Here is a 24524-nt window from a genome sequence, read left to right as displayed (position 1 = left end):
AACATGCTGTTCCGTTATTACAGGTGTATAATCTAATAGCCTTTTAAAAGATTTTTATGGCGGCATAATCATACTTTGCTATTAATCCAGAACTAACGAGTTGTACATTTTAATATGGAAAGATTCTGCATTAATGTTTGTTTGCTTAAGTGTGGGCTATTATTTACTATCTCAGAAATCCTCAGTTTGGTGGATACAGAGTTAAAATCTGGGTTATTATTACCAATGTCTTTAGGCTGCAGATATCTCAGTCATCTGTTTTTTTTGCCAAAAATGGCTTATCCTCCAGGCAGTAGCTGATAATACCAGTGTGTGACGAACCACACCAAGCCTAGTATTTTCTGTTATTATTTATAGCTGCAACACCATTGCCAGTGTGAAGGTGCCCTTAAGATCTGTTCATGTTGGGTGGCTCTGCAACGCTAGTTTCCCCAGCAAACCCTTTCTGCCCTCCCTAACTGTATACATAGGTTTATCATTTTATAGGTTAATGTGACTTATATACAGCTGCTTTGACAATATTTCTCTGGCAGTTTGCTTTTGTGCTTCTGAATAATCACATACAGCAGATGCAGAAGACTGACATTTAAAGACTGTGGTAATTGGCGGATAATCAGAAGATAAGTTGTCCTTTTACACAAGCACCCTGCGTTGGCCTGACAACCAACACCCAAGCCTTTAATTAAATGTTATTCAGGTTCAGGGCAATATGCACTCGTTTTTGTTACACATCCTTTACCTGTAAAAAAAAAAATATATAACTCCACCTCCTACACATTTCAATGCGTTATTGTGTGTATATACAGTAGTAATTAGGCTGCTTTCCATTGTCTCTCTTCCTCCCTCAGCTAATGAACGTAATGGGCACTCACTTCTGTTTGCTTCTGGGCTACTCTCGTAATTCCACTGAGTAGGGTTTTATCTCATGATGAGAGCAGCGTAATTGGACTGAAAATATGGGAATATAGATCTGTCTTCTGGTCTGTTAACCTTGTGAACCTTTCGGGAACCTTTCAGGAATAAGTGTATATTTGTTTAATGAAGGGACACTTGTATCCCCCACAGACATTAACATCAATAATTGGAATTGCTGATCATGTTTAAAATAATGGTTATTTTTTTAACCCTTTGGTTGCCTTCTTGACAACAATCATGCACAGCTGCAGCTAGTTTTGCATGCAATTGCAATACCTCCATGCCAATATCCAGCACATGGAACACATATGATTTGAAATGTACACGTTTCACAATACTTCACCTTAGGGATTCATAACCTATAGGTGTTGAACCAAAGTGAGTCATTTTGCTGGTTAAGGTGGGTCACCATGGTAATTAGAAGACAGTACAAAATAGTCATTAAAAAAAGGCGCATAACTGGTTCTAAACCAACTTCACTAATTAAGGTCAAAGGACTTAAATGTTGATCAGAATTAAAAAATATCACAGAACGATTGAAAATAATCATCTGGTTTATTTGTAAAGCTCTATTGTTGTCCTTTTACATGAATTAACACCGTGCACCCCCAATATAATTCTTTATTAGAAAGAGTTAATCTGCATTTATAAAGATTTATAAAGATATGTAGCTGATTATAAATGTAGTAGTTAACGTAGAACATTACTCTAACAGACATGGAAGCAAATATAGGGAGTAGGTTAGCCAAAGTATTAACCTTTGCCAGTGATACAGGTATGGGACCTGTTATCCAGCATGCTCGGAAACCTGGAGTTTAACGGATAATGGATCTTTCCTCTTCATACCTTAAGTCTACTAGAAAATCATGTGTACATTAAATAAACCCAATAGGCTGATTTTGCTTCCAATAAGGATTAATTATATCTTAGTTTGGATCAAGTACAAGGCACTGTTTTATTATTACAAGGAAACCAAAAATATTTTAAATATTTGGATAAAATGGAGTCTATGGGAGATTAACTTTCCGTAATTTGGAGCATTCTGGATAATGGGTTTCCGGATAATCGATCCTATACCTGCGTATGTATGCAGGTATAGGATCCTCCCACCTCAGCACCCGACTACATACTGAAGCCGCTTCAGGCATTCGATTGATTCCCATGTATACGTATGTTTATATATTAGTGTACAAAATCCAGCTTCCCCCCTGATTTAATGCCTGCAGCAAAGAGGGATGCTTTGCTGCTGTTCATGAACAAACATAAGTATCATGCTGTGCTTAATGCTGCGGAATTGTTTTTCACGCAATTTTCTTAAGTGATAGGAAAATAAATCAATTTTAATCAATAGTATGTGATTTTTGGTAGTTCTTGCTTCTAGACACACAGCATTTTGGGGAAAGTATCTCATCTATTGATTGTTTTCTCTGCACTGTTTGTGACCTTAAAAAAATGACACATCCATGCTATTTCCCTGAACAAAAGGGCTTATTTAATGCTTTTAGCACAATAGCAGCATTATGGATTTTGGAGGAAAGGTACTTTACTATTCATTTATCATTTTCATGAATAATATGTCAGCTCTCTGCTGATAATGTGTTTATATTAATCTTAGAAAAAGCACAGATTATCTAAAGCATAAGCAATACAGTTTAGAAAAGATGGAAATAGATTACACAACTCTTCTGATTAGTTTAAAGCAATGTTTTTTTTTTTTTCAAAATACATCAGTTAATAGTGGTACTCTAGCAGAATTCTGCACTGAAATCAGTTTCTCAAAAGAGCAAACAGATATTTTTATATTTCATTTTGAAATCTGACATGGGGCTAGACATAGTGTCAGTTTCCCAGCTGCCCCCAGTCATGTGACTTGTGCTCTGATAAACTTCATTCACTTTTTACTGCTGTACTGCAAGTTGGAGTGATCACCCCCCTCCCTTCCCCCCCAGCAGACCAATGGCAAGGTAACCAGATAGCAGCTCCCAGTATCGGACTGGGACACCAGGTGCCTACCCAAAAACAGTAGACCAGGGACCCACAAAAACCTTAGGCCAGGGGCCCACTCTCGGTACTATTATTCTTCCTCTCCTCTCTCAACCTCTTATCTCCTAGTCTCTTTTCTTTACTATAATCTATTATTCCATCTATTTAGCCTCTTTGTTCTCCGAGAAATAAGGAATGGCAGCTCCCTAACACAAGATAACAGCTCCCTGGTAGATCTAAGAACAACACTCAATAGTAAAATCCAGGTCCCAACGTGACACATTCAGTTACATTGAGTAGGAGAATTAACAGCCTGTCAGAAAGCATTTCTATCCTAAAGTGCTGGCTCTTCCTGAAATGACCAGGTAAAATGACCTGAGATGGCTGCCTACACACCAATATTACAACTAAAAAAAAAAATATACTTGCTGGTTCAGGAATTAAATTTTATATTGTAGAGTGAATTATTTGCAGTGTAAACAGGGTAATTTAGAAATTAAAAACTACATCACAAAAATCATCCCTTTAAAAAAACATATGGCTTATAGTTGTGGTTTAGAAGACCACACCACACCTGCCTTATCTCAACGGAGATGCCCATGCAGTCATACATAAACTCTAAAGTGACAGGGTTTTCCCAAATTCAAGTTTGCAAGTATGCATAATGATATTGTGTATTACACCACTCTTTTGCCTGCACCCTACAGAGACTCCTGTTTTTTGGAAGACTTTTCCGTTGCCCACACATTGTGTGAGTTAACTGGTATCTGATCAAGACAGGAGATGAATGTGACAGATATAGGTGTAGTTTGGCTGGAAACTCTGAGAGTTCAGGTCTGGAGGGTGACCTTATTCTCTCCAAACTAGACAAAAGGGACATTTGTACAGAACCCACAAGGGTAGACAGGCCCACCATCAGAAATTTCATCTGCTATAACTTTTGACTAAAGCATCCTATAGCAGAGCCAGAACTAGGGGTAGGCACTAGGGGTAGTCCATATTTCTGAAGGGCTGTCAGGCTGAAAACTGCATGCCCCGATATCCATATTAGGAAATCCAGACCGGTCACCCTGATGTCACCTGTCCCACCCAGGCACCCATGATGTCACCAGCCACCTGTCCAGACTTGACTTCAGTAAAAGGTGGCAATCCTACCCTTCCCTACTCTACAAATACACCATCATATGTTTACATGTTCTCTGCAAGTTAGTCAGTGGGTATTGTATTAAATATGTATATTTATTTTCTTCTTTAAACATTCTGACTGGAGGCAGCTCATACCCATGTGTATCAATCGCTGATTGTTCCCATTACTATCATCTTGCCATAGTGTCAAGCTTATTTTGATTGTTCAAGGTGATTAAATCATGAAGGCATATTTGCATTTTACTGTATCTAAATATCCATCCTTTTTTCTGATTAAGCTCTATTTTGCTTGTTAAACCCATGTCCGTTCCTTTAATTTGGTGCTAATTACAAAAGTATAGATGCTAGAACAAAAGCCCACTTTGCTTTGGTAGCCAAGAGTCTGGCAAGCTGTGTGCATTCTCATTTAATTGACTGTTTTTCCCCATTGGGGTTTTTGTTCATATTCCCTTGTTATTTCTGTCTCCGCATGCAGACTAGCAATTTCATGTCTGAAATGCCTTCCTTTTCCTATTTGGTGTTTCCTGCACTGAGCCTCTTTATTCCATATTTATCGGTATTAAAATGGATTTGGCAGCCAGGTCTCAGGATTAAATGATTCTAAACCCTTATTTTGTTTGGCTTGAGCAGTTTGTAGTTCTAAACATCTCCAACATCCATGAATTTACAGACTGGGGTAACTTTGTTGTCATTCTTGAGCTGTTTACTTTTAAAATAATTGGTTGTCCAATAAATGTGAATATAATGCATAGAGTCTTACCAGTATCCTGTAAATACCATAGAACATGCACATTAGCTTGAACTGGACAGTACCACTGCCACAATGTAGCTCTTCTAAAAAGAGAGATCCCTAAGTATCACTCCTGATGCATCATATTAGTTGCTATGTGATCAGAAAGACATCGAAGAGATTTCTGGTGCTGTTTTTCTGGACTTGTTGTACACAATAGGTATTGTAGCTGCTGAGGATGTTGTAAGTCAGTAGAGTTTGCTATGGATCAGGCACTGTGGTGCTCACTCATTGAGCCATTACAGCTTTTGTTGCTGACATTGTTGGGACCCTATACTTTGCTCTTCCTCCAAACCTTGTTAAAACCACAGGTTGTGCTCTAATACAACCAAACCTTTTGTGGAGACACCTCTTTCATTTATAGACCTTAAGTGCATTATTAGTGTGCCTCAGAGTTAATAATGGTTTGGCACTGGTCTCTCTCTAGTAGGACGAGTCAGAGTTTTGGTAAAATTGTGTTTTATCATTGTGTATCAATGTTTTTTATTTATCTCCCATACCTGTGCCATACTGAATCTATGTATTTCCTAATACCTATATAAGAATGGCAAAAGCTATACCTAAGTATTAAAAATAGAAATGAGTGTCAAGTATTTAAACACTAGATAAGTCTCCCTTCCAGGGCACAGATACCAGGCAACTTTATGATCCCGGAGGCTTAAAGGGCTTGTACTCCTTTAAATTAACTTTTAGTATGATGTAGAGAGTGATATTCTGAGACAATTTGCAATTTTTTTTATTTGTGGGTTTTGAGTTATTTAGAGTCTTATTCAGCAACTCTCCAGTTTGCAGTTTCAATAACCCAGTTCCTATTGTCCAAATTAGCATAGTAACTACACATTGATTGGCATAAGAGACTGGAATATGAATAGGAGAGGCCTGAATAGAAATATAAGTGATAAACAGTAGCAATAACAAAAAATGTGTAGCCTTACATAGCATTTGATTTTTGAATGGGGTCGGTGACAACTATTTGAAAGCTGGAAAGAGTCAGAAGAAGAAAAAGGCAAATCATTGAAAAACAATAAAAGAGGCAAATTGAAAAGTTTCTTAGAATTAGCCATTATATAGCATACAAAAAGGGTGAACCACCCCTTTAACGTAAAATCTAATATAAATACAGATATGAGACCTGTTAACCAGAATGCTAAGGACCTGGGGTTCTCTGGATAACTGATTTTAAACTTCATACCTTAAGTCTTCTAGAAAATCATGTAAACATTAAATAAACCCAATAGGCTGATTTTGCTTCCATTAAAGATTAATTGTATCTTAGTTAGGACCAAGTACAAGGTACTGTGTTGAAATAGAGAAAAGGAAATCATTTTTAAAAATTAGGATTATTTCGATAAAAAGCAGTCTTTCCGTAATTCATATAGCAGATCCCATTCATATTGTTTAAAAACAGTGATTTTCTTATGATATGCACGTTAGAATGGGTCATGTGACAAGTGATATTCTTTAGTTTTGTATGTCAATATGGTTCTGTGTTGGTCACTGCTGGTGCTCTCTTCTTTACAGATTCACTGCTGTTCTTGTGTTATTTTACTAGTCAGGTTGTGTTTTCTTGCAATATGTTGTAGTGTTTGGACTAAAATATTTTATGAGCGTTCAGACTCCTTCTGTAACTTATAGACCGATTTATAGCAGGGGTAGACTGGGCCGTTGGGACATCAGGGAAAAAAAACAGCTGATCCTGACCCTTGTGGGATCCTGCTGACCCTGCCCCTGTCAAATGACCTTGGCCCCGAGAAAAAGTAATATATGCGCAGGGGGCAGAGGAGAGTTGCAGTTGGTCCAGGGGGCGGATGGATTGGTGGGGGCCAGGGGGATGGGGCTCCTTAAGCAGCAGTCCAATGCTGTTTTATGGTGTTACTTTTTCTGCTAATGTTTGTGCTATAAGGTCTGGGGAACACTCGCACACATTTCCTTTCTAGAACACAGTAAACATGAAATCCAGAATGTGTTTCCATTTCTAGGAAATCCAATTGTTCAACAAATTGCCCTTAACCCAAATGGGAATACACTTGGAAGCCATCCAGATCTTCTGACACGTGGCTACTTTAGGATGAAATGATGTGTTCTACGTTACCACCAGGGTTTTATTACCAGTCAAAACTATTTTATTATATGATAAGTTGAGGAACAAATAGACGGCACTTCTGGAGAAGATTTATTACTGCTGTATGTCCTGACGCGTTTCGGGAAATGATCCCTTAGTCATAGGGACCTATGACTAAGGGATCATTTCCCGAAACGCGTCAGGACATACAGCAGTAATAAATCTTCTCCAGAAGTGCCGTCTATTTGTTCCTCAACTTATTGTATCTTAGCAGTCGGATACTGCTTGACAGAGCACCTGGTAAAGTACTTGTGGGGAGCAGTAGCGGTCCTTTTCTTGTTTCCTATCTTCTATTTTATTATATGGAACTGAAAATAAAAATTATATTTGCAGCTGCAAAGTTGCAGTTTTTCATGGAAGCCCACGTGGTGGAAAAATAAAAAGTGTCTGCATAATCATTTACATGAGAACATACTGATAATTTAGTTAAAAGGGAAATATTTCTACCACTCAGTATATGGTGCTGACATCATAAAGATTTCATAACCAATTGAGCCCCTTATGAGAGCTAAAATTTTGACTCAATTGTCTGACATATTGACCTATATAAGGTTCCCGGGGGATCAAGGTTATAGTAAGGGCTCTCAGATTTTGGAGATGCAGAAGGGGGCAGGGCTAATAATTGGCATGGGCGGCCAATATAAATTCAACAATGTAAAAATGATTTCAGACTTGAAAAAAAAATCCTCCTTAATTAGGTGTTTTAACCAGTTAGCTGTGGAAAATAATAGCAAGACAAGTCTTAACAAAGAGGATAATCCTGGGGAAATTGGGACATTGGGGAACCTTAAGCTATTGACTATATTTGTTGAACTGAAGCTTTACAATTGCAGAGAACAAATGTCAGAAGATCAAAACATTGTCTTTCTTGCAGCCTTTGCTGTGGCTTTAGAGAGCACAAGGAATATATGTTTATAAGAAGGTTTCCACGCCGTCTCTAGTTTTGCTCAAAATCCCTACAGTTTCTTGATGAAATCTGAAACCATTTCTAATTTTGAATTTATCATGAAAACAGCCAGAGCCATTGACACACTTTGAAATGCTTAGTGCAGCCCTATCCTCAGAGGGGGTGGTCACCATGGAAACTGCACAGATATTTTTCTCTTCATCTTCAATGAGCTTGTTGCATTAACCTGGCTTCCGACTTTGTGGCTAGGCCCTCCAGCAGCATAAGGGTTAAGAGTCTCTTGAGAGCGCGGGTGAAAAAATAAAAAAGCTTATTTTCTGCTGCTGTCAGAACATGTTTGCTACAGAAATGTAATTGGTGGCTGCTATAAATGATTAATACACGCAATCCAGTTATTTGCCAAGTCGCATTTATGTTCTGCTACTTAGATACTGAAATACATATCGCTGGCATCCCGTTAGGATAATATGGTTAATGGCTGTAAAAGAAAAGTGCGGCTCTGATGGCACAATTCATATGCTTTGTGGGGTTTCCTTATCCTGACAACTAAACCACTGATTAAAATAATTGCTGTAAAGATTTCTTAAAGGCACATATATAATTTGGGAGAGTGTTTTTTATTTTTGCACGGCATTATCAATCTGCTTTTTAGATTGTTACACATGTCGCAATTGTATTTCCTTTTTAACAAGGGGAAAGTGTTTGTGGTTTGTGAATGAGGGGAAGTATCTTTAGTTAGTGTTCTTTTATTGTCTCACTCCTACCATTAGCAGAGGGATGCATGATTGTGTTGATCAATGATTCCAACTTTGATCCAAAGTAATCCGGGTGGATCTTGACCCCGTCCTGCACCTATTCTGCCTATTTCCACCCCCCTCTTGTGTTCCCTGCTACACTGCTTTGGAGGACTTTGAATAATGATTCTATGCATTCTAATGGAGTGGGTAAGTTAGGTGCAAATTATTGACAGTGGAGGACGGACCAGTGACTGCAGTTGACCAGAACATAGGCAGGATCAGATTGGGCCAGTGGGACCCCGGGAAAAGACCTTTTGGGCTCCACCAAAACAGACCATGCTCCCTGGCCAGAAACCCTGATCATATGGCCCTGATCGCAAGAGCAAAAAGAATAAGTTATTCATGGGGGGTTACAGTTGGGGCCAGGGGATGCAGAGAGTGGTTGAGTCATGGACAGACAGGGTGCCGGACCCATGAAGCGGCAGCCCCCGAATCCAACAATGAACGTAAAATGAAATCTGGCCAATACCCACTTTTGATATCACAGTCTGCTCCCATGTCCCATGACAGCATTTCTGTATGTCTCTGCTCCACACCCCCCCCCCATGTCCTTGGCCCACCCCTTTGTTTGGTCAGTGATGCCAACCTTAAAAGATCACCAAACATTATAGTGAAACACATTAAAACTGTCTTTCTGTAGGTAAAGTGGTTTATAAGGGAAATTGGAAATTTTTACTGTAGACCCTGAATGCTGGAAGGTGAAATGTACCTGTTCGGGTGTATTGCAGGGTTTTTCAAATATCTAGGCATGTGTTGTTAGTTATGTTTTGTGGCACACATAGCATGTTGTATTAGAAACTTCATTCTGAGAGATCATGATGACGAGTAATTGTAGTCAGTTTAATTCTTTTCCAAAACACACCCACAAGGAAAGCATCTCAACTCAACTGTGCTCATACAGTATGTGCCTCCTTGATAGATCAATCAGACAAGAACTGCACTGGCCCTTTGATGTGGTCCTCTCCCTATGGGTTAACATAGGCCTGCAGTAAGGTCTTGCCAAATAAGCGGATCTTTCTATGTATTTGGCTTTATTCGAATCCGTTTCTGCTATTTGTCATGCTCAAGTATTCACTACACATTGTTACTGCTAAAACTGGTAAGTCAGTGAAGTTGCCAGATATATAATAGACAATGTTCGCGTTTTCACACTACATTTCCTTTTCATTGAAGCCATTTGGTGCAAGCTAGTGGCAGATGGGAAAGCCTTACTTTAGACAGATTTAGCACACTCGGGTAACAAAAAAGTGTTTTTGTGCAATCTGTTGGGAAGTTAAAGAGCACATTTTAATCTTGTATTCAGCATGGTTTTCTGAGCAGCATTTTATTTTGTTATTCAGTCATGTTTATGTATTATAATCTATATATAATATATAGTATAATAATATTTATTACATATATTGGTTCAGAGGCTCACAGAAATTTGTATATTGATCTAGAGCAGTGTGCCCCAACCAGTGGCTCGTGGGTTACATGTTGCTCACCAATCCCTTGGCTGTTGCTCCCAGTGGCCTCAAAGCAGGCGATTATTTTTAAATTCTTAACGACACGTTTTGGTTGCATAAAATCCAGGTGTACTGCAAAACAGAGCCTCCTATAGGCCGTCAGTCCTCATAGGGGCTACTAAATAGCCAATCACAGCCCTTATTTGCCACCCCAGGGACTTGCATGGTTGTGTTGCTCCCCAATTGTTTTTCATTTGAATGTGGCTCATGGGTAAAAAATGTTGGTAACCCCTGATCTAGAGATTGACTATGTCAATACAATCGTTTACACACTAAAATCATTTACACAAAGACGTTTATAAATCAGAGTAGGGGGTAAATTGTCCTCTTTATAATCAGGGTTATGTAGTACACAAAGCCTACGGCTGACGCAGCAACTACAGTAACTTGACCATATGGAGAAGCACACTATCTCTCTGTCTGGCACAGGTACAGTCTCCCATTGTTGCTGTGCAAGCATTGTCAACTTTGCTTTTGTGGATTTAATGACCCTTATGGCAGCCCCATGGTGCCAGCAAGCTGAGTGGCCAAATTATAGGTTGGCCTAAGGCAGACAGTAATTCCTGGGGGGAATGCACACTTATTGGTAACGAGATGTTCAATATTTTATTTAATGTTTTTAGGACTTGACAGTCGAGAGTTAGTGACAATATATCCTGAAAAAGAATTCCACTGAAATGCTGTTGACTCCTGACTTGGTAGCTAACTCAAAGCTTCTGCCAACAATAACTATATTTTGATTAGAAAATATTGGAATGTATATGAAAAAAGGAGGAAACATTTGCAATTCACGCACAGCCACTGCCTTATTTCAGTTAGTATGATGAAAGTGTACATCTGATACATATGTTTACCTATTTTTTGTTGAAAATTGACTGTACAGGTAGTGGATATGTTCCCCAAAATAATGAAAGAATGACATTGTGCTTAATGAGAAAATGTGTTTGTTTGCTTACATTCATTACAGATGTTAATTGATTTTATTTATTTTTAAAAGAGAACTAAACCCTATAAATGAATATGGCTAAAAATGCCATCTTTTATATACATAACTTATTGCACCAGCCTAAAGTTTCAGCTTGTCAATAGCAGCAATGATCCAGGACTTTAAACTTGCCACAGGGGGACACCATCTTGGAAAGTGTCTGCGACACTCACATGCTCAGTGGGCTCTGAGCAGCTGTTGAGAAGCTAAACTTAGGGGTCGTCACAAGCAGAAAATGAGGTTTGTCTGTAATATAAGCTGATGTTACAGGGCTGATTATTATTATTAGTAGATGTAGAGAGTAATATTCAATTGGTTTTAATTTTTTCTCATTATTTTTTTTTTTTTATTATTTGTGGTTTTTCGGTTATTTAGCAAAAAGTAGCAGTAACAATAAATGTGCAGCCTTATAGAGCGTTTGCTTTTTAAATGGGGTCAGATGCTTACAATTACATGCGTAGTAACATAGTAGACGAGGTAGGAAAAAGTTTGAACTGGAGAGAGCATGGATTTTTCCAAAGTAAAAACTTGCCCAACTGCTAGTTGGTTCATAGAAAGATGACAAAACTCAACTGAAGTCTCTGAAGAACTTGCTTTAAGGTAAAAAAAAAAAAAGTAAAGAACTTGGTCACAAGATGGCAATTGGACCAGTCCCTGGATCAACTTCATACTAACAGCTAACTCAGTAGCACTCTCTCTTTTGCTAAAAAGCCATCCAACCCTATTTTGAAGCTATATGCTTATTCAGGGAGAGACTTCCACAGATCTCACTGTAAAACCCCTTTTTTAATATTTAAATATCTCTATCTCAATGGATGCCTTGTGTTTACTGGAAGGGTCTAGTGGTAAATACAGCATCAAGGTTTATAGAATAGTCCCTTTATATTAATCCATGATAGTTATATATTCCCTCTTCTCAAGTGTAAACAACTCCAACCAGTCTTTCCATACCCTTTAACGCTTAGTCACTCTATATTGGAATTTATTTCATATACTTTTCAGCACTGGAAACCAAAACAGCACTGCAAATGGGGCCTTACCAGTGCTTTGTAAAGGGTAAGAATGGCCGCCTGCTCCCTTGAATCTATACCCCTCTTAATCAAGTACAACACCTTGCTGGTCTTTCCTGCTGCTAACTGACATTGCGTACTACAGCTATGCTTATTATATATTAATTTTATGTTATTAGATATCTTTTCATTTTCTTTATTATTTAAATTCCCTACCAATATACTCACCCACTAGCTAATGCTACTTTCCCAATCTGCCCCTTTCTTTTGCATTTGGTAGCATGCTGGAAAACTTCAAGGCATAGGTATGGTTAAAAGCTTAGTGAAAAAATCTGCAAAAGAATCACCTTGATAAATGGCTCTTAATGTATATATAGGCACAGTAAGTGTTTTTCTTGGATTTCATAAACCCTGGTAAAATCCTCATTAATCAAGAATTTTTTTTCAAGAATACGTGCTGCCAAGATTAATCACTGTAAAAGAGAGAAAACAGAAACTGCACAGAGCAGAGTGTTCCACTGTTTGATGAAATAAGACTTCTGAGTCTGCACAGATGAGAAGATTACTGCGGATTGAACTGATCTATACTGTGGATTGAACTGATCTAATGTGAAGGGGAGAAATATAAAACCAAGGGTTTAGTGCACATGGTACCCACTGTAGGAGTGATCTGGGCATTTTGTTAGGAGTGTTAAAGGAATTGTTCAGTGTGAAAATAAAAACTGGGTAAATAGATAGGCTGTGCAAAATAAAAAATGTTTTGAATATACTTAGTTAGCCAAAAATGTAATGTATAAAGGCTGGCGTGATTTTATGTATAACATGTCAGTCTGAACACTACTTCCTGCTTTTCAGCTCTCTTGGATTACACAGACTGGTTACCCTGGTTACTAGACAGTAACCAATCAGAGACTTGAGGGGGGGCCACATGGGTCATTTCTGTTGCTTTTGAATCTGAGCTGAATGCTGAGAATCAATTACAAACTCACTGAACAGAAATGTACCATGTGGCCAGGGGCGATCCTTGCCCCTCTGCCGCCTGAGGCAGCAGCAGTTGCTGCTGCCCCCCCTCCCCCGGAAATTCGCTGTTAAAGTACCAGGAGAAGCATTTTTGCTGCCCCTGGTACCTACTGGGGCGCTGCCGCCTGAGGCGACAGCCTCAATTCGCCTCATTGGCGAAGCACCCCTGCATGTGGCCCCCCTTCAAGTCGCTGACTAACTCAGAGTTATAGAGCTGAAAAGCAGGAAGTTGGATTCTGGCTGTTTTATTAGACATCTGTTCACTCCAGCCTTTATACATTACATTTTTTCCTAACTAACTATATTAGAAACATTTTTTATTTTGCACAGCCTATTTATTTACCCAGTTTTTATTTTCACACTGAACTATTCCTTTAAAAGGACAGTTATTGAATAGTCGCATGTGATTAAGCATTTGGCTCTGCTCATTTTGCAATTTGATAAAAGCTTTTTAGGTTGTCCATTATTATTTGCTTTACATGTGAATGAGTGATGTGTGTGTTTAAAAGGTTGGGGGAATACGTTACTTTATTACATTATATGCTATTAAAATGAAAGACAAATCTATAAGTACACACCATGAGCAGAGTAGGATTCTTCATATACAGAATTATAGGAAGTGTGGTTTTATCACAGCTCTTTTGTAAATATATATTTAATATATTAAATTTTTTAATTTTGTAGTATATTAAAATCATTGGAATTTTGTGGTTTACATTACAAGTGTGCAGGGCATTGTAATTGCACCAAATATTAATGCTTCCATTTACAACTATGGAGGGAGTTGCAATTGTGCTGTAAATGTTAGTGATGTTTGACCACTAGTGATGGGCAAATTTGTTCCGTTTCGCTTTGCCGAAAAATTTGCGAATTTCCTGTAAAATTCACAAAATGGCGCTGGCGTCTAGTTTTTGACACCGACGTCCATTTTTGGACGCTGGCGGAAATGCGCCAGCGTCCAAGAAAAAGTGGTAATTCGGCGCAAAACGGACAACCTAATTCGCCCATCAGTATTGACCACTTTTTGTTATTTGAGCCTAGTGGTTATATTTTATAGATCACACAAATACTGATGTAAAGGTACCTTATGGGACTTTAAAAGGGTTATTTATTAAAACTGGAATTTATCTCCCATCCCATTAACTCCCATCCCCGATTTTATCTTATTTATCAATAAAATAACTCTAAAAAGTCGGGTCAGGAAAAAACTTGATAAAACCGAGTGAAAACCCAAATTGTATGAATTTTTCAGATCTGACGCCCGAGCTTGAAAACCCTGAATTTTTTGCATTATCGAACAAAACCCAGCGTAAATCACATCTTCAAATTGTAAAAGGGACATCTCCCATTGACTTATACATGACCCAGACAGTTTTGAGATGGCGGATTTTCGTAATACGGCTTTTTACAGCATCAGGGTATAATAAATTTGGAAAAACTTTGAGTTTTTGCCCAAAAAAATCTTGACCAGAAAAAAACCCCAGTTTGCTTAATAACCCCCTAAATGTACTTCCTTCCAGATTCAATTAAAGAGCTTCAATGCATTACTTAGTTGTGAATTTCATGAGGAACAATATATATTTATGGTTCCTTTCCAACAGTTTGTTCTGCAAGAACTCAACGCAGCTCTTGCAATCGGAGGCGGTGTGATTTGCAGTGAGAGCAGCTGCTATTATTCCACATAATCCTGTCACTGCTGCATATAAAAGCACTTTGTTCTGTTACAGCCCAATATGGAATAATTGTCTATTAACTGGCGAAGTACGTGTCTTTCAGGGTAAACTGTGATACTTCGTTCTGCACTCGCAAACACCCGCCTTTTGTTTGAGCCTGACATTTCATTTATTAACTCACTGCTGGGGTTCACTTTAGAAAATGTAAAAAAAAAAAAATAGAAAATTGTTACAATTTACCCTTTTTTATTCAAAGCTGGAATGAGCTATTGTTGTTGACCTTTAGAGCAGCTTTGTCTTGCTGCAAAAAAGTGATGCACAGCAAAGCTTTAATAGGAGCTGAAACCCACAGTAAGGTAAAGCAATTTAGTTAAAAGGAACAAAGCATTTTACATACCATCAGCACATCTGCTCCATTGGATTACACTGGCTAGTTCAGCAAATGCATCCCGGGGTCTTTAACCCTTGGCATAACGGTGGTCTCAAGCACCTGATCTTTTTGTGTTAATGGTGTATTAAAGGGCAGTTCTGTATATGCAAAGTTAGAGTTATGGCCATCAGGTCCTAGCCCTGATTTACAGGTTTCCTTTTCTTGTACCACAATGAGTGTGTAAAGGAGCAGGTTCTGCTGCTTTTCAGCAATCTGGGGCTGCCATCATATGATTCCATGATAACCATAGTCAGCTGCAGTCCCATGACCAATCCCTGAAGAGTTTACATGGCAATTCATTCACTCATTGGTGCTGAGGTTGGCCATGGGGATTCCACCCACCTTGGCCTCATCCCTGTGCTTTGATCCTTACAACTGGGTGCCACAGGCATTTTACAGGTGGTAAGTGGGGGAGGCAGGACTATGTCAAGGAAGCTCTTGTTGATAGTCAAACTGATTTAATTAGGGTTACAGGTGTCTACAACAGTTGGGGGCACATTTACTACGGGTCGAATATCGCGGGATTTAGCGCATTTCGTTCGATCGAACGATCGTAGGACAAATCGAACGATTCGAAGGATTTTAATCCATCGATCGAACAATTTTCCTTCGATCAGAAATGACTTAGAAAGCCTACGGGGACCTTGCCTATAGGCTAACATTGGTGCTCAGTAGGTTTTAGGTGGCGAAGTAGGTGGTCAAAGTTTTTTTTAAAGAGACAGTACTTCGACTATTGAATGGTCGAATAATCGAACGATTTTTAGTCCGAATCGTTCGATTCCAAGTCGCAGTCGAAGTAGCCAAAAAAAAACCTTCGTTTTTCATTCTCATCCTTCACTCGAGCTAAGTAAATGTGCCCCTTACTGTTATATATGCTTCTATGTGTTCTACGTGTACATGGGAAGAAGTCGGAAACCATATAATATATATTCCATATTATCGAAATAAACTCTTTCAATGTACCAATAATTAGTTATCTTAAGGCAAACTGTGCCATAGTACTGCTTTCAGCAGATTCTATGCTATTTGAGTCAAGGTTGATCCATTCTTCCAAACTACGTGTGTTCTCTCTTCTGTATATCCACCAGGCCATAGACCATGTTATGTTGTTATTTAAAACGCACAAGATTTCAAGATTTTACTTATGTGGAGCTCTGCTGGGAGTCTTTCATGCCAACCAAAATAATTGTGCTGTTGGTAGGTTGAAGTTAAGCTGGATGTATGTGTTCTAACACCAATATACTTGAGTTCTATCTGTTCTATAGTGCAAATTCTAACACTGGCAGCTGATAATAGCCGCATATTAACATTTCACAAGGTGCCCCTCATTTTCCTGGGCTAACTTTACTGTTGTTCTGCATTGCTACCTTGAGATTGCCAGGAGGTGAATCACTTCTGTATCCCCATCTACATTTCTTCATTTAAACTGTGCAGATGTGCAACCATGAAGCAAGGCAAGTGCTAATAAATCCAGCTCTTTATTGTCCAGTCTCAATTTTTGTGAGGATTGGCAGCTTCATCTTTCTTCTCTGCTCAGCTGGCGAGTGGAGTGATGTTTGCAATTGGTGACACTTATCAGGCGCCTGATTGTGTAGGAATTAACCTCTGACGCATGTGAGGAAATGGCCTCAATAAAGCTGATCAGAAATCATTTACTTACCCTTTTGGCTGTAGTGTTTAGTGTTCAGAATGAACAGGTATAACTGTAAATGATTTTAGGAATGACATACCTTTCATCTTCAGTAAGTGGTTTACAGTAAGTGCTTGGAAACATGTTATTTAATTGGGTAAGGCTTTTCACATTGCACTAGTCGGACAATATTATATATTATAGGGATTGTTAACCTTTATATTAACTTTCAGTATGATGTAGAGAGTGATATTTGCAATTGGTTTTCACCTGTTCTTATTTATGGGTTTTAAGTTAATTCAGCAGCTCTCCAGTTTGCAATTTCTGCATTCTGGTTGCTAGGGTCCACATTACCCTAGCATCCATGCATTGATTTGAAAAAAGACTAGAATATGAACAGGAGAGGGCCTGAATAAAAAGATGAGTAATAACAAGTAGCAATAGCAATAAATGTGTAGCCTTACAGAGCATTTGTTTTTTAGATGGGGGTCAGTGACCCTTATTTGAAAGCTTGAAAGAGTCAGAAGAAAAGGGCAAATAATTGAAAAACTAGAAAAAAATAAAAATAAACAATGAAAACCATTTGAAAAGTTTCTTAGAATTGGCCATTGTATAACATACTATAAGTTAACTTAAAGGTGAACCACCTCTTTAAGTGGCTAAAACAGTACTTTGGTTTATACCGTTCAGGTAATAGCGTTTGTGTAGATATTTCATGCTCACAACCCAACAAATCTCCATTTGTAAAACATTGTGTAAATCACCAAATGTCTTAAATTTCCTCAGGTTTCAGCTCAGCAGGATAAAGTTTAAAACATGAATAATAATGAATAATAGAATAATGTACATTAGGGTGTTCTCGTGTGCATTACTAAGCCCAGGACATCAAGAAATACATGGCTTATATTTTAGTAAAGAGGAAAAAAACATTTTCTTCATTTGTTTAAGAAGAATAAGTTAGATCATTACTCTGCAATGAAATATATGGATATGCATTAGCTGTCCTGATCCTTGCAGCTACAGATTGCTTGAACATACAGTGGATCATTATTTCTAACACCAGTGTTAAAATGTTCATTGTAAACAGAGACTGAGTATTGCTTGCAAGCTTATTACGTTGATCACCAGTCGAAACTGTCAGCTAGGTGCATCCAGGTCAGGCCATAAACAGTAGCGTAACTAGAAATTACTGGGCCCCATAGCAAATTATTTTTGAGGTCCCCAAAATATTTTTTTACCAATATTTATTGAAATTTTGTATGAATTAGGGCCTCATGGGGCCCCTATACCTCTTGGGCCCCCCTGCAGCTGCAGGGTCTGCTTCCTCCCTGTTATACCACTGGCCATAAATATGACACTGGGTATTGGTTTGGGTTTAAAAAGCTATAGACTGAAGACTTAAGCTTCATTCCTTTTTGTGGGTTAAAAATCCCTTCAATGTGATAAAATCCATAAATGGGCAGCTGTGGCTTTAGTGGCCTACAGAAATAGTATATTAGATAGAAAATTGAATTCCCCTGGATAATGGAAACATTGTGTTTAGGCTTTGTGTTGTCAGTCTTGAAGTTAACATACCAGTGTCATCCCTTTGTTTCACATTGTGACCCTTCCTGGAAACAAGCTTGTGATCGACTCACAGTAGCATTTTTACTCTTGCAGAGCTTGCAGGAGATTTTTTAAATGAATTTCTTTTTGTTTGCTTGCTATTGAATTTTAAGCTTAGTACGACACACTTGCGTTTTGAGCAATGAAAACAAAAAATATTGAAATTACATTTGTACTGGGAGAAGTGTATGGACCCCTATGATTAAGTGATTGAGTCCCGAAACGCGTAGGGCGTGAGATCCCTGTGGGATCTGTAATAAACCTGCCTTTTCTTTGAATGGAGTGCCGTCTTCTTTTTGGTTTGGTATGGACCCCAGGGCCCAGATTGCATTTTAAATTCTGCTGGGTCCGTGCGGGAACAAACCGTGAGTCATTATTATTTGAAGAATATTTTTTAAAAAAACATTTCTACCGGAATTCAGCCTGACTGCACTGATGCCAAGATTGGTACAGGTATAGGATCTGTGATTTGGAAACCGGTTATTCAGAAGACACAGAATTTCTCATTACCTCCATTTTAATTAAATAATATAACTTTTTTTTAAATGATTTGAATGATTTGATTAAAATGGAGTCTAAGGGAGACTGCCTTCCCGTAATTAGGAGCTTTATGGATAACATATCTCATACCTGTATCAGGAGTAAAAAACCCCTACAGAAGTGAGATATTTGTTCAAGTCCAGTAACCTATAGCAAACAAAAAAATATTTTATTATAATGTCTATAAGGAAGCCCTGAAAGCAATTTGCTGATTGGTTGCTGTGGGTTTCTGAAGTGAGTGAATGTTGTCCATGCCCTGTATTAACCATATATCCATATAAACTACTGAAATATCAAAGCACGGTGTGATTATTTTAATTTTTATGTATCTTCTGTGTATGCCATTAAATCAGATTTAAATATGATAAAGAGCTTTCAGGCAAAGATTCAGAATAAACTCTAAACATCATCGTTTGTCATAGGCTATCCTCTTTCTGTACCTAGTGAAAAAAATGTAATGAGCTTATAAAAATTACATAGTAGCACAAAAATGGAAGTTTAATCTTTTATTCCCAGTTAAAATCTAGCATGTCATTTGAAGTTTTGATGAGGAAAAAAAAAATCAACAAATTGTCATTGAGGCGTTTTTTTTTTTAATTGCTCAGCCTGATGTAAATGGAAGAACATCTGGCACAAAATTCAGTTTTTCTTATGACAGAGACATTCCTTCATAGAGAGAGACATCTTGAAAAAAAAGTGTTAAGAATTCAACTGTCTAATATGTTCCTTTGTCTCCTCTTCCCTTTTCTGCAGCTGACATTATCTCGACAGTAGAGTTCAACAACACCGGAGAATTGCTTGCGACTGGGGACAAGGGGGGGCGCGTGGTAATATTTCAGCGTGAGCAGGAGGTAAGGGCTTCCCACTGCAAATCTAATTGTATTTTATCCTCTTATTACAGGCTTCATGCTGCTTTCTAATTTCTCTGTCTCACACATCGCCCTGGTTATCAATAAGCACACGGAACATGGCAGATTGCGTGAACCTCAGCTTTATAATATGAAAATTTGCTTAAATCAGGGGGAGTCAAGTACAGCCCTCTAGAGCTATTTAAATTCCACAGAAAACATATTTCTTAGTGGTTTATCAAAAGTAACTGTGATATAATTGAATTGCAATGTATAAATGAAGACAATGTGATAAATCCAACCTGTTTGGGTGGCCGAGATTTGTTTACCATCCCCTTGTTTTTTTGTTGAATTAGAATATTTTTTTCAAATACACTATTAGAGATTGAATATTTTCCATATTTAATTCACACAATTGTCTTCAAAATCAAAACTCAAAATCTTTGTGGTAGGTCTCCATATTGTTGGCCTGAATCTTCTGTAAAACTCCAAAGACACAGAGGGGGGCTTTGTAACATGTGACGAGGCAAGGCCATTAGTTCTGTAGTGCAGCTGAAATGACTTAATGCCAAGCACCTTAGGCTGACATGAGACACTGGCATGTCAAGTTCAGGCAAGTGATTGGTTTGAACATCATCTCCAGGGATGCAGAACACTGCTGAGAGGGGCATATGGTAACACACATGCAATCAGCAGCCATGTAAGTATAAAAACATACACTCACATCATTACTTGCATATGTATTTAGGGGTTTGTGTGTAAATGTGTTTGTGTGTATGTATATTCCTTGAAAAAGGCCCTACTGTGATATGCACAATAAAAATTAACTAATCACAGAAATGAAGAATGTTATAAATTTATATATACAGGTATGGGATCTGTTATCCAGAATGCCATTATCCAGAAAGCTATGAATTACAGAAAGGCTGTCTCCCATAGACACCATTTTATCCAAAAATATCTTTAATAATAAAACAGAACCTTGTACTTAATCTAAACAGATATAATTAATCCTTATTGGAAGCAAAACCAGCCTATTGGGTTTATTTAGAGTTTACATGATTTTCTAGTAGACTTAAGGTATGAAGATCCAAATTACCGAAAGATCCATTATCTGGAAAACTCCAGGTCCCAAGCATTTTGGATAACCTGTATTGAAGAAATACAACTGAAAAATGTTATTTATATATATATATATATATATATATATATATATATATATATATACACATACACACACACACACACATGTATTGAATCCCTTATCCAGAAAGCTCTGAATTACAGAATGGCCATCTCCCACAGACTCCATTATAATGAAATAATCCAAATTTTAAAAATGATTTCCTTTTTCTCTATAATAATAAAACAGTACCTTGTACTTGATCCCAACTAAGATATAATTAGTCCTTATTGGAAGCAAAACCAGCCTATTGGGTTTATTTAATGTTTACATGATTTTGTAGTACATTTAAGGCATGAAGATCCAAATTATGGAAAGATCTGTTATTCGGCAAACCCCAGGTCCCGAGCATTCTGGATATTAGGTCCCATACAAGATTCCTCTGCACTCAACCCATTATCTATCTATATATATATATATATATATACATATATATATATATATATATATATATATATATATATATATATATATATATATATATATATATTGCCCATTGCCATAATGCACTCACTGACATAGTGGATAATAAATAAAATATTGTTTTAAATATATAAAAAAAATGCACTGCCGATCATCCCATGATTCAATTAAAACCAGTTGGGTGCACATAGGTGGCTTGTATCATATACTATACACATTACCATAGCATTCACTTTAAGAAAAAAGTAGATCCTAGAATTTTGATTTACATATCTTAAATGTGCTACAAGTCTTGATTTATTAACATAGATTTTTTTTTTTAATTACAAACCCTGTGAGAGCATTTTTTTCCTACTTTTTGGCAATGCTTCCAGGCATTTTCTATTAGTTGAAATATTTTTTTTGTTTTCCACACAACGACAAATTATTGTTTCTGAACAGAGAGCTGAACATGTTGCTTTTCTGAACACAAAGCATCATATTACCTATCCTGCAGAATGGTTTAGCCGGTTACTTGGCAGCTCCAGGAGTAATCAGGTTGACTGAATTTCCTTTATGCTTCACGTTTTAGAAGTTCAGGGAATAAAAGTACTGTAAGTTTTTGGTTAGATTACATGATGATTCACCACGTTGATCCATACAAAATGGGCAGGATCGCCCCTGATAATTTTTATAATATTTCTGCGACCTGTCTGCCCAGTCAGTGCCCCGTAGTCTTGCACTAACTCTTCTCTAAATGTTCCCCTCTGAACCTGTTTGTAAGACATTCTACCAGGGGCATAACTATAGAGGAAGCAGACCCTGTGGCTGCAGGGGGCCCAGGAGGTATAGCGGGCTCCACAAGGGCCTAATCAATGAACAGTTACAACATATATTGGTAAATGTGGGGCGCAGTATCATCTAGTTACATCACTGCATTCTGCAATCCTTCCTGATCTTGACCTGCACACAAGCACAACCTTTACTATTGCTGTTGTTCTATATAGTAATCTCACAAGCGCTGTGATTTTAAATTGGTAAAAACATTTATTACATTTTGACATAGGCGTAAGAGTAAACCATTTCTTGCTGAATAAATAAACACAGCTTGGCCTGCTTTGCAGCTATTGGCAGCAGAATGTCATTAAATGAGATATAGCTGCAGAAAAGCGGAGAATTTGATCCTAGATAAGAACCTCTTGGATTATCTAATCTTACTGATGTCCTTCCAATTCAAATAGCTCTGTCTTGTGTCATCCTCAGGAAGTTTTAATAAAAAGAAAACTGTTAAATGTTGGCTGCTCCAATCTACCCCTTCAAAATTTAAAATGACAGTTTTAGCAAAAGATAGAGCTCTGACATAACAGTTGGTTAAAATAAACTGGTCAGTAAGTGAAAATATACTGGGCAAAAATGGAAATGGTTTCTTGGACACTGTATATGTGACTGCTTAATATTCAAGATGTGGCTTTGAAGGCCAGCAGATTGCAAGTGCCACCTGGAAATGGAAACCGAAACTTCAGAAGTAGGCCACTTGCCTCAAATTAAGTGTAACTGGAACTGACATATAAAACTCTTGTCGCCTTAATTAACAGACCGTGGGGTGTTTACTCTGTGCCTGCATTTCCTCAGTAGCTCGGCTTTTATTGACAATGTACACGGTAAAGGTAATGCAGAGAATAGGCACACATATGGGAACATTGCTTTTATGCCCTGTGCTGGTTGAGAGAGAACTGACTTCTGGAACAGATCTTATTCTTGGTAAAAGTACATCTTGTACTTGTAGCAATTGTTAAATGTGCAAATGAATACCCTTGCATGCTGCACTCATCTGGGCCACTGTTTGTTCCAAAATAACCCTGTCTTATTTTATGGATTTATTTTTTTTCTCCTAACAGTAGTCAACCAAAATACCATTTGTTTTGTTTTTGTCTCCTACTAATACACATTAGTTCATGTGATGAATATATATGGCACCTGGCATTTGCAAAAAAACTTCTGTAAACAGTATAGATTCACAACCCTATGATTAATGGCTTTTTACTGTATATTATGTATTCAATATGATGCTTAGTCAAAAAGAGAGAGAGAGGCTTGTCAAAAAGGTCTAGATGTGCACAGTAATATCTGCTAACCAAACTAATTGTCCAAAAACTTGTCCCTCATTATGGCAGAACAAGAATCAACCTCATCGGAGAGGAGAGTACAATGTTTACAGCACTTTCCAGAGCCACGAGCCAGAGTTCGATTACCTGAAAAGCTTAGAAATAGAAGAAAAAATAAACAAGATTAGATGGCTTCCTCAGCAGAATGCTGCTTACTTCCTGCTGTCTACCAATGGTATGTACCATAGAATAGATGCACTCATTTCCAACTGCTCATTATATATCTTCCATTAAAAATCTTTTATTATAAGACAGAAAAAGTTCCAACAGCTTTCCGAAGATGTTTGCAGGTGTATACTCTTATTTATAGACATGCTCCTGCTATAAAAGTTGTCCAGCATTCTACAGTACAGGACAGGAGATACACTGAAAGGTTATCATGTGTTTTAAGACTTCAGCAACGTTGTAGAAGCTTTCAGTCTCTGTATGAAACTTGGTAGAACTCAGACTTTGTCCATATGGTCCTTATAAGGTGCCCTCCATAAAACCACATTGTTGTTATAAGGCCAGTTCTATAGATTGGGCAAGTGGAAGATAGACTGCATGTCCACCCCTTTGTACATAGCTCAGCACATTAAGCCCCCTGAGTAGTTGCCTGGCAACCATTAACTGTAACCATTCCATAGATATAAGATACTGGCCGCAAAGCAACAACTTTTTAGTGGACTCTTCATTCCAAAAACTATTGGACAGATTAAAGGCTTTATTTACTAAAATACATTTTTATTAAACCTTGCTGGACCAAACTCCCATGCACAATTTTATCTTATTTATAAAATAACTCGAAAAAGTCCGGAAAAAACTTGATAAAATCAAGTGTTTGGCACAGAAATATATTAATTTTAACATTAGTCAGAACTGGCCTTGA

General features: G+C 37.8%; 1 protein-coding gene across 4 annotated transcripts in view; it reads left to right on the top strand.

Moving 5' to 3' along the window:
- The window catches only part of ppp2r2b.L (protein phosphatase 2 regulatory subunit B, beta L homeolog), a 204159-nt gene that overhangs the window by 140583 nt on the left and 39052 nt on the right, over positions 1–24524 (top strand). For all 4 annotated transcript variants that reach the window (XM_041584979.1, XM_018250761.2, XM_018250762.2 and 1 more), the window contains 2 exon segments: positions 19812–19909; positions 23666–23831. In XM_041584979.1, coding sequence (XP_041440913.1) covers positions 19812–19909; positions 23666–23831 — 264 coding nt within the window.

Source organism: Xenopus laevis, chromosome 3L, assembly GCF_017654675.1.
Source record: "Xenopus laevis strain J_2021 chromosome 3L, Xenopus_laevis_v10.1, whole genome shotgun sequence".
NCBI classification, from domain to species: domain Eukaryota; kingdom Metazoa; phylum Chordata; class Amphibia; order Anura; family Pipidae; genus Xenopus; species Xenopus laevis.
Note: the sequence above shows the minus strand (reverse complement) of the source record. Positions and strands in the feature narration are given on the sequence as shown.